This window comes from Xiphophorus couchianus, chromosome 20 (assembly GCF_001444195.1).
Source record: "Xiphophorus couchianus chromosome 20, X_couchianus-1.0, whole genome shotgun sequence".
NCBI classification, from domain to species: Eukaryota; Metazoa; Chordata; class Actinopteri; order Cyprinodontiformes; family Poeciliidae; genus Xiphophorus; species Xiphophorus couchianus.
The window spans coordinates 8934365-8946413 of NC_040247.1; the positions used below are offsets into that span (position 1 = coordinate 8934365).

Here is a 12049-nt window from a genome sequence, read left to right on the forward strand (position 1 = left end):
TAAAATCTCCTGTAGCACAAAAATACACATGTCTGTACCATGTTTGGGTTTAAAACCGAATTGATTATCAGAGGTCAAAAGAAACTCTTCCAGCCTATTTAGAAGGACTCTTTCAAAAACTTTCGACAAACTACTAGCTAAAGCTATGGGTCGGTAATTCTCCAAGGAGCTAATCTTACCCGCTTTGTCTTTAATAGTGGGTACCAGAATGACAGATAACATTGATTTAGGTAGCAGACCATGTACTAGACAGCCAGTGAAACACATAGAGAGTAATGCACAGAGTTTTTTACTTGCATTTTTCAAATGCTCAGTGGATATGTTATCCATCCCACAGGCCTTATTGTCTTTCAGTGTCATAATTGTATGATATATTTCTTGTGGGGATACAGTCACATTCTCATTACTGTGAATGCTTCCTATGTCAGAAATGTCACTTTTGACACAATTAAACAGCGCACTGTAGTGCTCTTTCCATAACTGAGTGATTTCTTTTACACCAGTAACACCATCAATAGTAGATGGAAGTGACGTTTTACAGTTATTTACTTTCTTTATTTCTTTCCAAAAGTCCTTAACATTATTATTTCCTAACTTTCTAGCAAGAGAGTCAGACCTCATAGTATTTTCACGTCTCCTTATGAATCTTAAAAAATGTTTAAAATTAGCATTTGCTTGTTTTTTGTATTCAAACAAGGGGCCATGTCTCTGTTTACCTGCATCAGCCCATGCTTTAAGAGCCCTTCTGGCCTCTGCATGATATTCTTTTACATAGTCGTTCCAACCCGGCTTGGTGCTATGCAAGATGGTTTTATGCAGTGGCTTGCTTGAGATAAGGAGGGATTTCACAACATTCTCATACAGAGTACATAACTCAGTACCATGTTGAGGGTCTTTACATTTCATATCACGGCATGAGATTGCTCCCTTTGGTAAGTATGTATTGCTGAACATGTCATTAGTTTGATAGCAATAATCTGATAGATCTTTTTCAGTCAAGTTATCCCATGCTATTTTTCCTGTACTTATATTATAGTCTACAGGCAAAACAGAAGGTATGCAATTCATGTTTACACATAAGGAGAATGGTATATGGTCAGTGGTGGCAAGGTCATAGTTGACACGAATTCCCAGAATGGAATCATGAGCATCAGCTGTACAGATACAATGATCTAACCAGGAAGTTGTATGCCATGATTCACTAATATAGGTGTAACTGTTGTTAGGCAAAAGTGCCTTACTAGAAAGAATTAAGGCATTACTGTGACAGAATTGCATTAAATGCGTAGCAAATGTAGAATGTTTATCTGTAACATCTGCATTTAAATCCCCCACAATAAAAAAACAAGTAGATAGATTATCTTGCATAAAAGACATAATAAAAGACAGTCTATTAAGAAATTCGTCTTCGTTTTGAGGACATTCATAAGGTGTGTATATGTTTAAAACAATAAAATGTTTGTCTCCACAAGTAAATTTCAGCCCTATGGCCCAATCCACACCCAGTCTAATCACATCAACCAGTTGATCATATTTTTTGTGCCATAATATTGCAACACCACCGGCTATCCTTCCCCGAATTATTCTGGTGCTAAGGTCGGTAGTGGATTCACCAGCGCCGTAAAAGTCTTTGTGTATGCAATTCAGCTTCTCCAGGTCCTGTTTAGCTAAGAATGTCTCCTGCACACACAGTATATCACAAGTCTCCAGTAATTTGTCCACCACAAGGCGACGCGCTCTGTCTGTTTCACTGTGTCCAACACGCAGACCTCGCGCATTATATGACACAATATTAATATCAGTCATTTATTTATCAGGATCTGCGTGGCCGTTGCTCATTTGCGGTGCTACAGATGCAGATACGTTGTCTTGCTGCAGTATACCAGTCTCTGACATATGAGCCAAACGGATGCTGTTATTTTTTGGTCTGCGCGCCTCAAAGTAGCGACGCACATACACACCCGATGGCCAGAGTTTAGGATCGTATACTTCTGCAACTTCCGAGCACTCTGCAGTTATATGAAACGAGCTAAATCGGTTACGCATCGAGTCTATCTTCCTGCATGTCACCGATTGGCCCAGTTTCTCAGTTAGATAGGCACTCAGAGTGTCAGCATCAAGGTCGGGAGAGAATTTCGTAGCAAAGACACTTACCAGCTTGGTTCTAACCACTGGGATGTTAGTCGCTGTGCCAGTGCCAATAATTCCTCCTTTGCGCTGCTCCCGCTTTTGTGTTCCATGTTCCAATGACACTGCTCCCTTCAAGGGTTTCTGGGGCTTCTGCTTCCCTTTCCTCAAAACAGTACTCCAAGCCGGAGACAGGACTTGTTGATTGGAGGCGTCTTCTGGTTGCTGCTGTTTAGCGTCTTTCCCACGTAGCTCTTCCAATTCCGCCTCAGCCTGCGTCGATCCATGCACGGGTTCATTAGCTCGACTGGATTCATGAGGTGGTTCAATATTCGTCAGCCGGCGCTCCAGATCCACCGTCGCTCGTCCAAGATTTTCACTCACAGTAGCCTGAGCTTCCATAGCTCCTCTTAGTACCGAGACTTCCTGGCTCAGACGCTCCATTCTACCAAGCAGGGCCGAGGCATCAATGTTGCCGAAACCAACAGGTGGAAGGTCGTCCAGGTAGTGCGAAACAAAACGGGGAATATTCTCACCACGCTCGTTTAACAACTTCAAACAATCCTTTACATTATTTACGTCTCTCTGCGCGCCCTTATGTTTGATGTTACGCTGCTTTGTTGGGCACAGTTCATACAGGAGTCGTTTGGATTCTTCAATCCAGTCAGATGAAAAATTGTTTGTAGCCAGTAAAACAATGTCATCGTGCGGCAGTGTTTTTATCTTAGCAGAGATAAAATGTAAAAACTCATCTTCCACAATCACTTTACCGCAGGTAGTGTTATAGACATCAGGTTTTGTCCGAGAAAAGGCATTGTCAAAACGATACGCTCCTGCTGTTGCTGCCGCCGCCGCCATTTTAGCTGCCGCCGCCCCAAAGTATCACATTACTTTGTATTGGTTTGTCATAGTGAAATATCATACATAAGGCATAAATTAAGCAACTTTTCATTTAGAAACATTTAAATCTTTATCTCTTACTTCATAATGTTCATTAAAAAGATAAAACATCACAAATAATCATAAATGGGATTTTAGTGGAGCTCAATAATTTGGCTTTGTTGTTCTTTCATGGGTGTCTGTGAACAAAGTATTTAGTAGTATTAATGTAGCATTTAGAGATTTAATGCAATTTTCATTTAGCTGCTTTGTTTGCCAAATACACTTGTTGATGTGGTTTGATCAAACGTGATCTTAAAATCAAGAAATTGGTTTGTTTCATAATTGTGTACAAGTTCAGACCAGTGTTGGGAACCGGGGTTTTGGTTTCTTTGTGGGATTTTTCTGTTTGCCTGCTGCTTCCCCCCTTCATCCACTAGATGATGACTAGAGGCTGCACACCTTGGAGGGCGTGCCCACTGACTCTGCCGGCACACCTGTGATTTTATTAAGATGTCTCTGGAGTTAATATAACTTTATTAGCTGTGATTGCTGAAAGTACCGGTACTCATACCTGCAAAATAACAAATTTAACAGAAATAACCCTAGACACAAAAAGCAATAAGTACCATTTTCTCTTTAAAGCATTAGGGTTAAACCAGTCTTAATTGATGAATTCCACAAATATACAAACTTGTATGGATATACTACTGTACAGTACAAAATGCATACAAGCACAATCTGATTATTAAATGGACAGTGTTCATTATGGACAGCAGGCTCTTCTGCATCAGACACAATGACATAACAAAGCTAAAAATTCTGAAGGCATTCTTCAAGTATTGATGAGTTACACACTCTTGGTAGGACGAGGTAGCACCAGCTTTAGTCCAATATCAACCACAAAGGAAGGCATGTAAGAGAGAGGGATCCAGAGAAGCTTAGCATCCCAGCCGGCGCTGTACCGAGTGCGTGGGTGAGCCGCAGTCAGAGCGTGCTCCATGCAGCTAGTCACCTTGGTGAGGTCTGAGTCACATACAGCATTCATGATCAAACGCTGGATCTTGATGTCTGGAAGAAAAAAAAGACACTCAAATGAAGGATAACTTTTTCTTATTCATTACTAGTGTTGCCCCAAACACTGTGCCGCTCTAGGCATCCACAAAAACAGCCACTGAACAGACGCATATGGTTTTAGCACACATTGCTAAAGACAGTAAAAAGCATAAAGCTTATTTCCTCTGTAAGTCTGCTTATACTTACAGTTATCCAGGTACTTCTCTCCATAGCTTGCTTTTACTTCGGGGCTGAGCTGATTCCAGAGACGGTGCAGCTCCCTCTCAATGGGATCAAGGTTGGTAACTTCTGTCTTGAAAAACCCTGGCTCAATGATGCACACTTTGATTCCAAAGTAACTTATATCTCTCCTGAAAATGGAAACCATACAAACTAGTAAAATATAATGCAGTTTTACATGCTTCAAGTTCATTTAAAGATTGGTAAATTACCCTTCCCTCTTTTATAGATTGAACTTTTAGTTTTGTGCTTTGATCATGACTAATCAATGGGAATTGACAGATCCTTTAAACTCTTTTCTAACACTGTTAAATTTTTCATAGCATAAAATGCATTCATTACTGTAATCAATCTATACATTCCTCATTCTGGGTTGTACATTCGAGAGAGCTACTACTACAAGCCAAAAACATAAGAGGGTTAGGTAAGGCTTGTCGTTTCAAAATGTTCTTTTCTCAGGTTACATCAAAAAATGAGTTATATAAATACTACTAGAAAATTAAAATTTTCTATCATCTAATAATTGGTAGTTTTATGTCTTGCAAATACTCTGTTGCTGTTTTACATGCACAAATACAGTCATCTTGTACATTTTTATTGCTCTACTCAGTTGCACATTTCCTTTAATCTGACTGCTATTTTTAATAACTGCCCAGCATTCTAATTTATTATATGTTGCAAATTCACCGTTACTGTCTTTTATTCTTATTTTTCTATTGTTGTACCTTTTTTTTTTTTTTTTTACCTCATTTTGAATATCAATACTTCCCTTTACTTTTGACTTGCTGCAGTACACTTGAATTTCCCCATTGTGGGACAATAAAGGATGTTTTTTTTTTCTATTCTATTGTTGGTTTTACCTCAGGCAGTCAGAGAAACTCTCCACTGCAAACTTGGAGATGCAGTATCCGCCACCATTTGCAGCCACCCTGCCGAGGACAGATGCCACATTTACAATACGTCCACGGGCCTTTTTAATGAGGGGCAGGAAGGTCATAGTCATGGCAATGACGCCATTAATGTTCACTTTCAGTGTGCTTTGGAAATCTTCCACTCGCATCCACTCTGAAGGACCCATGGGTAAGGAACGTCCAGCATTGTTCACAATGCCCCAAAGTCCTACAAAGAAAACAAAATTGAAAAGTTACAATTTCAAAACTGATTTCTCATATATTTATTGTGTGTTTTAATCTCACCTCTATTTCCAACCTCCTTCTTGGCCCACTCCATAGCTGCCTGGATGCTGCTCTGACTGGTCACATCCAGCAGGACCGTCTTAAGGTGAGGCCCTGTCACTCTTCTCAAATTATCAGCTCCCTTCTCTGTGAGACAGCCAGCCAGAACTCGAAAACCTCTACGGTCGAGCTTCTTGCACAGAAGGTTGCCAAACCCTGTGTCACAGCCAGTCACGAAGACATACTTGTCAGAAAGGTTCTCTATCTCCAGGCTGTCTCTGTACAGCCACACCAGAATCCACAACAAAGCAAAGGAAGCTGCAATGTAGTACGAAGCATTTTCTCTACAAAAAAAACAAGACATAACATCATGAAATTATGTCTTAATCTGTAATTTGCTCTTAGAACAAAATCTAAACCGTAAAAAAAATGTCTTGCGTTGTAATTTCTTACCCTAAAAGTTCGTATATATACTGTGTATTCATGTTGCCTTCAGGAGTTTGTTTTTGGCCTCGAAACTGCTCAAAAAACATTCTGCAAAAATGTTTAAAAAGTAAATAAAGCATAAATACAATGTTAATCATTTGAAATCCAAATTAACAGTATCCTTATAGGACTGGATTGTAGTGGAACAGTCTTGACAGCCACTGGATACAAGCAGTATGTTTACTAAGACTTGTTTTTAGTGCACGACCGTTTCGGTTGGTGTGGGCACATGAGGAATGTTTGTTTAATGCTCTTACAGAAGAAAGAAAGGAATTTGTAATGGTGCAAAACATAAGCAGGGGATTATTTTATTTTTAGATATAATTTCAATCTCCGTGATGGAGCTGCTTGGCTTATGGTAAAAAGCCAATTAATTTGCAGGCGTATCAGTTTGTAATACAACAGCAAAAGAACTTCTGCAGCTATCAAAAATACCATAGCAATTAAACACTGAATAAATACAATGACCACAAATTTATAGTAAGGAAAGGTAACAATTTGTATTAATTGCTTGTAAAATACTGTTTTCATACATAATTATTATTAATGCAATTCATTCAATTCAGAAATTTTTTATTCTTATTATTTAATTCAGATTGAGGGAATTATGTTATTGTCAACATTTCCAAGAATTTAAATCTAATTTATGAGCATGTTATTTCAAACAACTCTATCCCCTTACCTTTTCTTTCAGTATTTACTGGACAGTATTCAGAGGTTTTTCAAAGTAGGTAAAAAAAAAAAACACCTACCACTCAGCATCTAAAGTTCTATTCTATTCTATTTTGTTTAAAGACTGTTTTCGATATCATGTCATAAATGTACTTTGTGAGCTTTAGGCGACTTCAGTTCACAACATGCATTTAATAATTTGAAATGAAATAACAAGCATTTAATAATTCACTGCATTAATTCAGATTTGAGAGAATCAAAATAATTACAAAACTCTAAACCTACCTTATTATCTTATTGGTCAATGATGGATCTCCACAGTCAGCCCCTTTCCCTTTCCCTTTCTGTATATTCTTCTGATTCAGCTCACAGGGGCTAGTCAAAGACAAGCTTTATCCTTGAGGCTTATCCGTTAAGACATGCTCACTATTAGTAATCCTCAATCCGTAACTATTGCAATTGTTCTAAGGAAAAATGTGAGGGGTACAGGGCAGGAAAACTAAGCCCCAATGATTTTTTTTTTGCATGTACACCAAAGTATCAGAACAGTTTTTTTTAGTTTAGAACACAAAACTTAGAGCTTAGTTGTTCTCACACTTGGGTTTAAAAGTTTTAGGATTATGTAAAAAGTTATGACAAATACACTAGTCAGAGTATTTACTTTCAGGAGATTATTCAGTTCACCCACTTTAGAAACAGTTAAATGTATACTGTATAGCTTGAAATGATTGGTGTTTCGAACATAAAAGACTAAGAAGAAAACATTCACAAATACACAATAATGCATATCTATTTAATAAGAGAAAAAAAGAATCAGCAATAACCTGGTTGTGTAACTCTGCACACTTTTGGAATAATACCATGCCCTAAATTCCCTTTTGATTCAAAAACATTACTCAATATTCTTTAGGTATTAACTATGTGTTGGAAGTGAGGACATCTGATGTTCACAGTCCTCTTGAGGTGACCTCACAGATTTGTTTCCAGATATGGTTTTGAACAAAAGTTTGATTTGGATATATTCTTCCACTCACTGTGATGCTGAAAAATTAAATCAGCATCAAAGGTGAAGATGTCTTCTTCGCCATTGAAGAAGACATCTGAAGGTTTTGGGCAAAAAGATGACTGTAATTTAGAACTATTCATAAGCTTATTCAGTTTGACAAAAACAGTTTAATTTATAGAAACACCAAATCATGATGCTACCACCATGTCTTCCTTTGGTGTGTTCTTTTTCTTTAGAGATTTGTAGGGTTTTGCCTTGATGCCAAAAACAACTTTTGGTATTGATGCCCAAAAACATAATGTTCATCAGACCATTACACATTCACAAGACAAACTGTGAGAACATTTTTTCCAGGTCTACATGCTTTCTTGGGTAGAAAAAAAATCTTCTGTCTTGCCACCTCAGTCTAACACTGTAGATTATTGTCACCAACAGAAGAAAAATAGCAGGAACAAAAAATCCTGCAGTACCTTGCTGTCTTCTAGCAGGCCTCCCTACTTTATGCTTGGAAAAACATGCAGCTTTCTTAATTTGAAAAAAAAAAAAATAATAAATTCTGTATTCTTTGTAACATTTCTGCAAATTGTGGCTTTAGCAAAAATAATAAAAATGAGCAAACTTGGAACACCAGGGTTTAACTACAACAGATTTGTTTGCTTTTTAATTGGTTTGCACAGCATATGTCACAGTAAAGGTTTTAAATAATTTTTCGTTCTTAATTTTGTCCATAAAAAATTGAACGGGTGGTTATTAAATTTTATTGGGTGAGTGGTCCCAAAATTATGAAACAACAAACTAAGAAGTTGTACTATGAGTGTGGTAAATATTTATTTCCTAACCATTTCAGTCTCTGGAAAAACTTGGTTTATATCTACTTCTATATTTATAATACCACCCAAGTCTGGACTGCATGCAGATTCCAAAAATCACTGTTTGTTTGTGAAAGACAATTTATTTTGTTTCTAAAAAGAATTAAACAATGACTTGCTTGGCAGATAAACCAAACCTTACAATTTGTTTAGTGAAAAAGATATAGAACTGTAAAATTAAAACAAAGGCACGAAGGCTCATACTTGTGTGCTGGATTAAAAGTCTTAATTAGTTTCCAAATAGTGTTGTAACTACGTGAGTGTACACTGAACCCGGTTGTTCTAGGACATAACTTTTACGTCACACATTCCTCTGATTATCCAGTCATTGTAGTTTGTGGTTCCCATGGGTTTCTGTTACAAAACTTTGTAGAGAAACATCTAGGCTCTTTCCAGTGTTTCACTTTTGTAACAAATACATAACCATCAGTTAAGAGATTAAATACTTCCCAAGTCTTCCCACAATTTAGCTTTATTCTTTTCATCTTTCCTTCATCTACTTATTGTTGGCAAGAGAGAAGAATGAAAACACAACTTCAGGTATCATTATTTGTTTGTTTTATTGTTATGTACGATAACTGTCCATTTATCATAACTTGTCCAATAAAAAAAAACAAACAATTAATTTTGTTAAGCTACACATTTGAAAATTACCTTTACAACAACTGAAATTCAATCTTCACTCAAATCAGATGTGGATACAGGAGAGATGAGGTGCACATGTAAATATGTCATTAATTCTTTTAAAGAGATATTTTAAAGAATAACCTACCAGAAATTGTGTGGGGTCAAACCTTCTGCCTATTAAATACTTTCATTTTCTATCCTTCAAAAAAAAAAACTTACAAAGAAAAAGGAAATACTGTATCCTAATAAAATGTATTATTGAGCTTTTTGTGCGCACTCTTTCCAGTTTTGGAGCTAAAAACAAAACTTCACCAAAACTTCACCAGTGAAATACAGACAAATATTTTACAGACAAATATTTGTCTGTAAAATCTCACTCCACTCAGTGCATCCATGTATAGATTTATATTCAGGAACAAATGTACTGTAAAAACACATGATGATGCTTATGAGCACGTAGACTGAAGCTGCCCCTTGTGTACGTACTCCAGAGCTGTGGCGATTGTTCTCATGTCCATCTCGATGCTGCGGGCCCAGTTTTCAACATCTCCAATTTCCTGTTTGAGAGAGAAGAAAGTTAACAAGAACAAAAAAGTTGCCCCCAAAAAAACAGATCAGTAAACCCTGGGATAATTGAAAAGTTTGATATTCACCACTGTTAAAGCAACATCAATCTAGGAGGCAGATATCAGAGTAAAGGTACAAGTTTATTAAAACAATTGCAATTGGAGAAAGGTCATTCAACACACAGTGGTCATCAACACACGAGTGTCAAAAGAGTCTCTCTGGCTCCGTCGCCTCAGGAGCCTCCTCTTATACAGACTCGAACACGTAGCCAATGGAGAGATCATTAACCACACAAAGAAAGGAAAAAAACAATAAAGCAATAAGTACAGACAGTTTCTTCTTGACAATAGGGCATAGGTGACACACAGGTCATCTGATGGAAACATCTGCAGTCTCGAAGCGTTGACACCTTAACCACAAACACTTCTGAATATAACACTTTTATTGACCTTTTGTTGTACGCGGTTTACTTGCAGAATCAACAGTTTATTCTTAGATAGTTAAGTGAGAAAAACCCCTATCTATTGTCCTTTTGTTCAACTCACAAGTCTTGCACCGGTGCAGCTCAGGGGCCCCAATTAACGGTGGCTGCTGAGTGAGCTAAATTGTGGTCAGGAAGTTTCCTGTTAAAACAAGTCTCCAGAAAACAGACAACTTGTCACCCTTAAACCGCAGTAGGTGTCAGAAACTGTGACCTTTTAACACATCTAACATATAATAAAATGAAATGAGGAATAAATGAGTAATAAGATTAAATGAGTAATAAGATCAGTAAAACAATCAATAGTAAGGTAATCAATAAACACAAATAATAAAAGTAATCAATAAAAGTAAAAAGTAATTGATAATAAAAGTATTCAAAAGTATTCAAAACCTTTATGAAATCATAGTCATTAATAATTTACTTCAACACCACCATGGTACTTTTAATTAGAAAGTTGGAGAACCTTTGGCTTAGATAGTCCAGCATATTTAATTTATAAGGATCAGGCATCCAGTGTAAGGCTAAATGTACCAATGGCAGAATAATAATGAAATAAACATCTGGCAGTATAACTTACTTTCAATGCCTGATTGAATCCCTCCACCATGCTGATCCACTGAGCTGTTTGCTTGGAGAATTGGTTTGCCTGCACTTGGAGTGTCTTAACTTCATGGTCCAGTTTGCGTTGGTTTACATATGCTTGAGCAACACTGAAGAGAAAAAGGGCAAAATACTGAGTTTACTAGCTTTGTGCCTTTCATCCACCCACTGAGTCATTGACAGGGAAATGACAGTGGCTTAGCGATGATTACTTGGCTACTTTAGCTCCAACCATGATCCAAAAAAATTTATCTTTTTCATTAAGAACTAGTGTAACAACAGCCATTAAATTCTGCTCTCATTCTATAAACTGATTGTCTTGGTTTGTTCACATCTTTCACAATAGTAACAGCTATTTTTGTTTGAATTGTATGTGTGATCAATTATTTCAAGTCAAAAACTGAAACTGGCTCATGAAAGATTGTCATTATACTGTGAAAATCTAAAACAATCCTTGAATCTAAGCAACTTGTTATTGTTTTGTATGAGTGTCAGTAAAGAGGACAGTAAAGAGTTAATAAACCCCAATCATAGGAATGCAAAGTTGTTGTTTAAAGCTATAACCATGACTGTCTTTTAATAGATGTATGAACAAAGACATGAGGTAATTTTTCCTACCCAACGTTCAGGTGATCTACCAGGGCTTCAGTTAGACAGGTGGCAGCAGCGATCGCTTCACGTCTGCGTTTCTCTGTGAAACAAACAACAAAACATATAATCAACATTAAAGTCTGTACATTTGCGAGATTTGTTTTTAGCATGTGCTAGCATCACAGCTATCCAGCTTTCCTTACCCTGCAGCTCCTTCCGCTCATTTTGCTTCGCTTGATGCTCCTTCAGAAGGCGAGACAACATGTCGCTTGAGCAAAAGTTAGGGTTATTGTTATCTAAAGCCAATTCATTTAACAATTGTTATTATTGTAAGGGAAGGTAAGACCAAGGGATCAGAACGAGACCATGTAGCTTATCACGAGATTTCACTCTCGGATGTCTCACGTGAGCGTTTCCTTATACAATTATGCACAGTCTTACATGTAACGCCTTATTATTTTGATTTATTAAATTACATTAATGAAGAGTTGTTTTTATAAGCATGCTTAAAATTAAACGGCAATTCTTATTTAGTATTATTTGTTTTAAAAAAATGTGTGAAATGACGACATCAGCTTCGTATCGTCATTACCTTCTAAGTAAAAGCGTTCATGAATACAAGTAAGTTTTTTACTTGCATGTAAGAACGAAACATGATACGTTTTAGATT

General features: G+C 37.0%; 2 protein-coding genes across 3 annotated transcripts; both read right to left on the minus strand.

Annotated features, from left to right (window-relative positions):
• Positions 1-3632: 3632 nt before the first annotated feature.
• rdh5 (retinol dehydrogenase 5 (11-cis/9-cis)) lies at positions 3633-8130 on the minus strand. 2 transcript variants are annotated; one of them, XM_028001917.1, is made up of 6 exons: positions 6921-8130; positions 5931-6011; positions 5499-5821; positions 5163-5421; positions 4270-4433; positions 3633-4077 (listed from the first exon to the last, which is right to left on the minus strand). In XM_028001917.1, the coding sequence occupies exons 2-6, from the start codon at positions 6008-6010 to the stop codon at positions 3857-3859; spliced, it is 1047 nt and encodes a 348-aa protein (XP_027857718.1). In that variant the 5' UTR covers position 6011; positions 6921-8130; the 3' UTR covers positions 3633-3856. The 2 variants fall into 2 exon arrangements, with proteins under 2 accessions (XP_027857718.1, XP_027857717.1); XM_028001916.1 differs by lacking the exon at positions 6921-8130 and having other exon boundaries at positions 5931-6475.
• Positions 8131-9051: 921 nt separating this feature from the next.
• Positions 9052-11792, minus strand: bloc1s1 (biogenesis of lysosomal organelles complex-1, subunit 1). The gene is made up of 4 exons (XM_028002846.1): positions 11583-11792; positions 11407-11479; positions 10766-10898; positions 9052-9694 (listed from the first exon to the last, which is right to left on the minus strand). The coding sequence occupies exons 1-4, from the start codon at positions 11641-11643 to the stop codon at positions 9584-9586; spliced, it is 378 nt and encodes a 125-aa protein (XP_027858647.1). The 5' UTR covers positions 11644-11792; the 3' UTR covers positions 9052-9583.
• Positions 11793-12049: the final 257 nt, after the last annotated feature.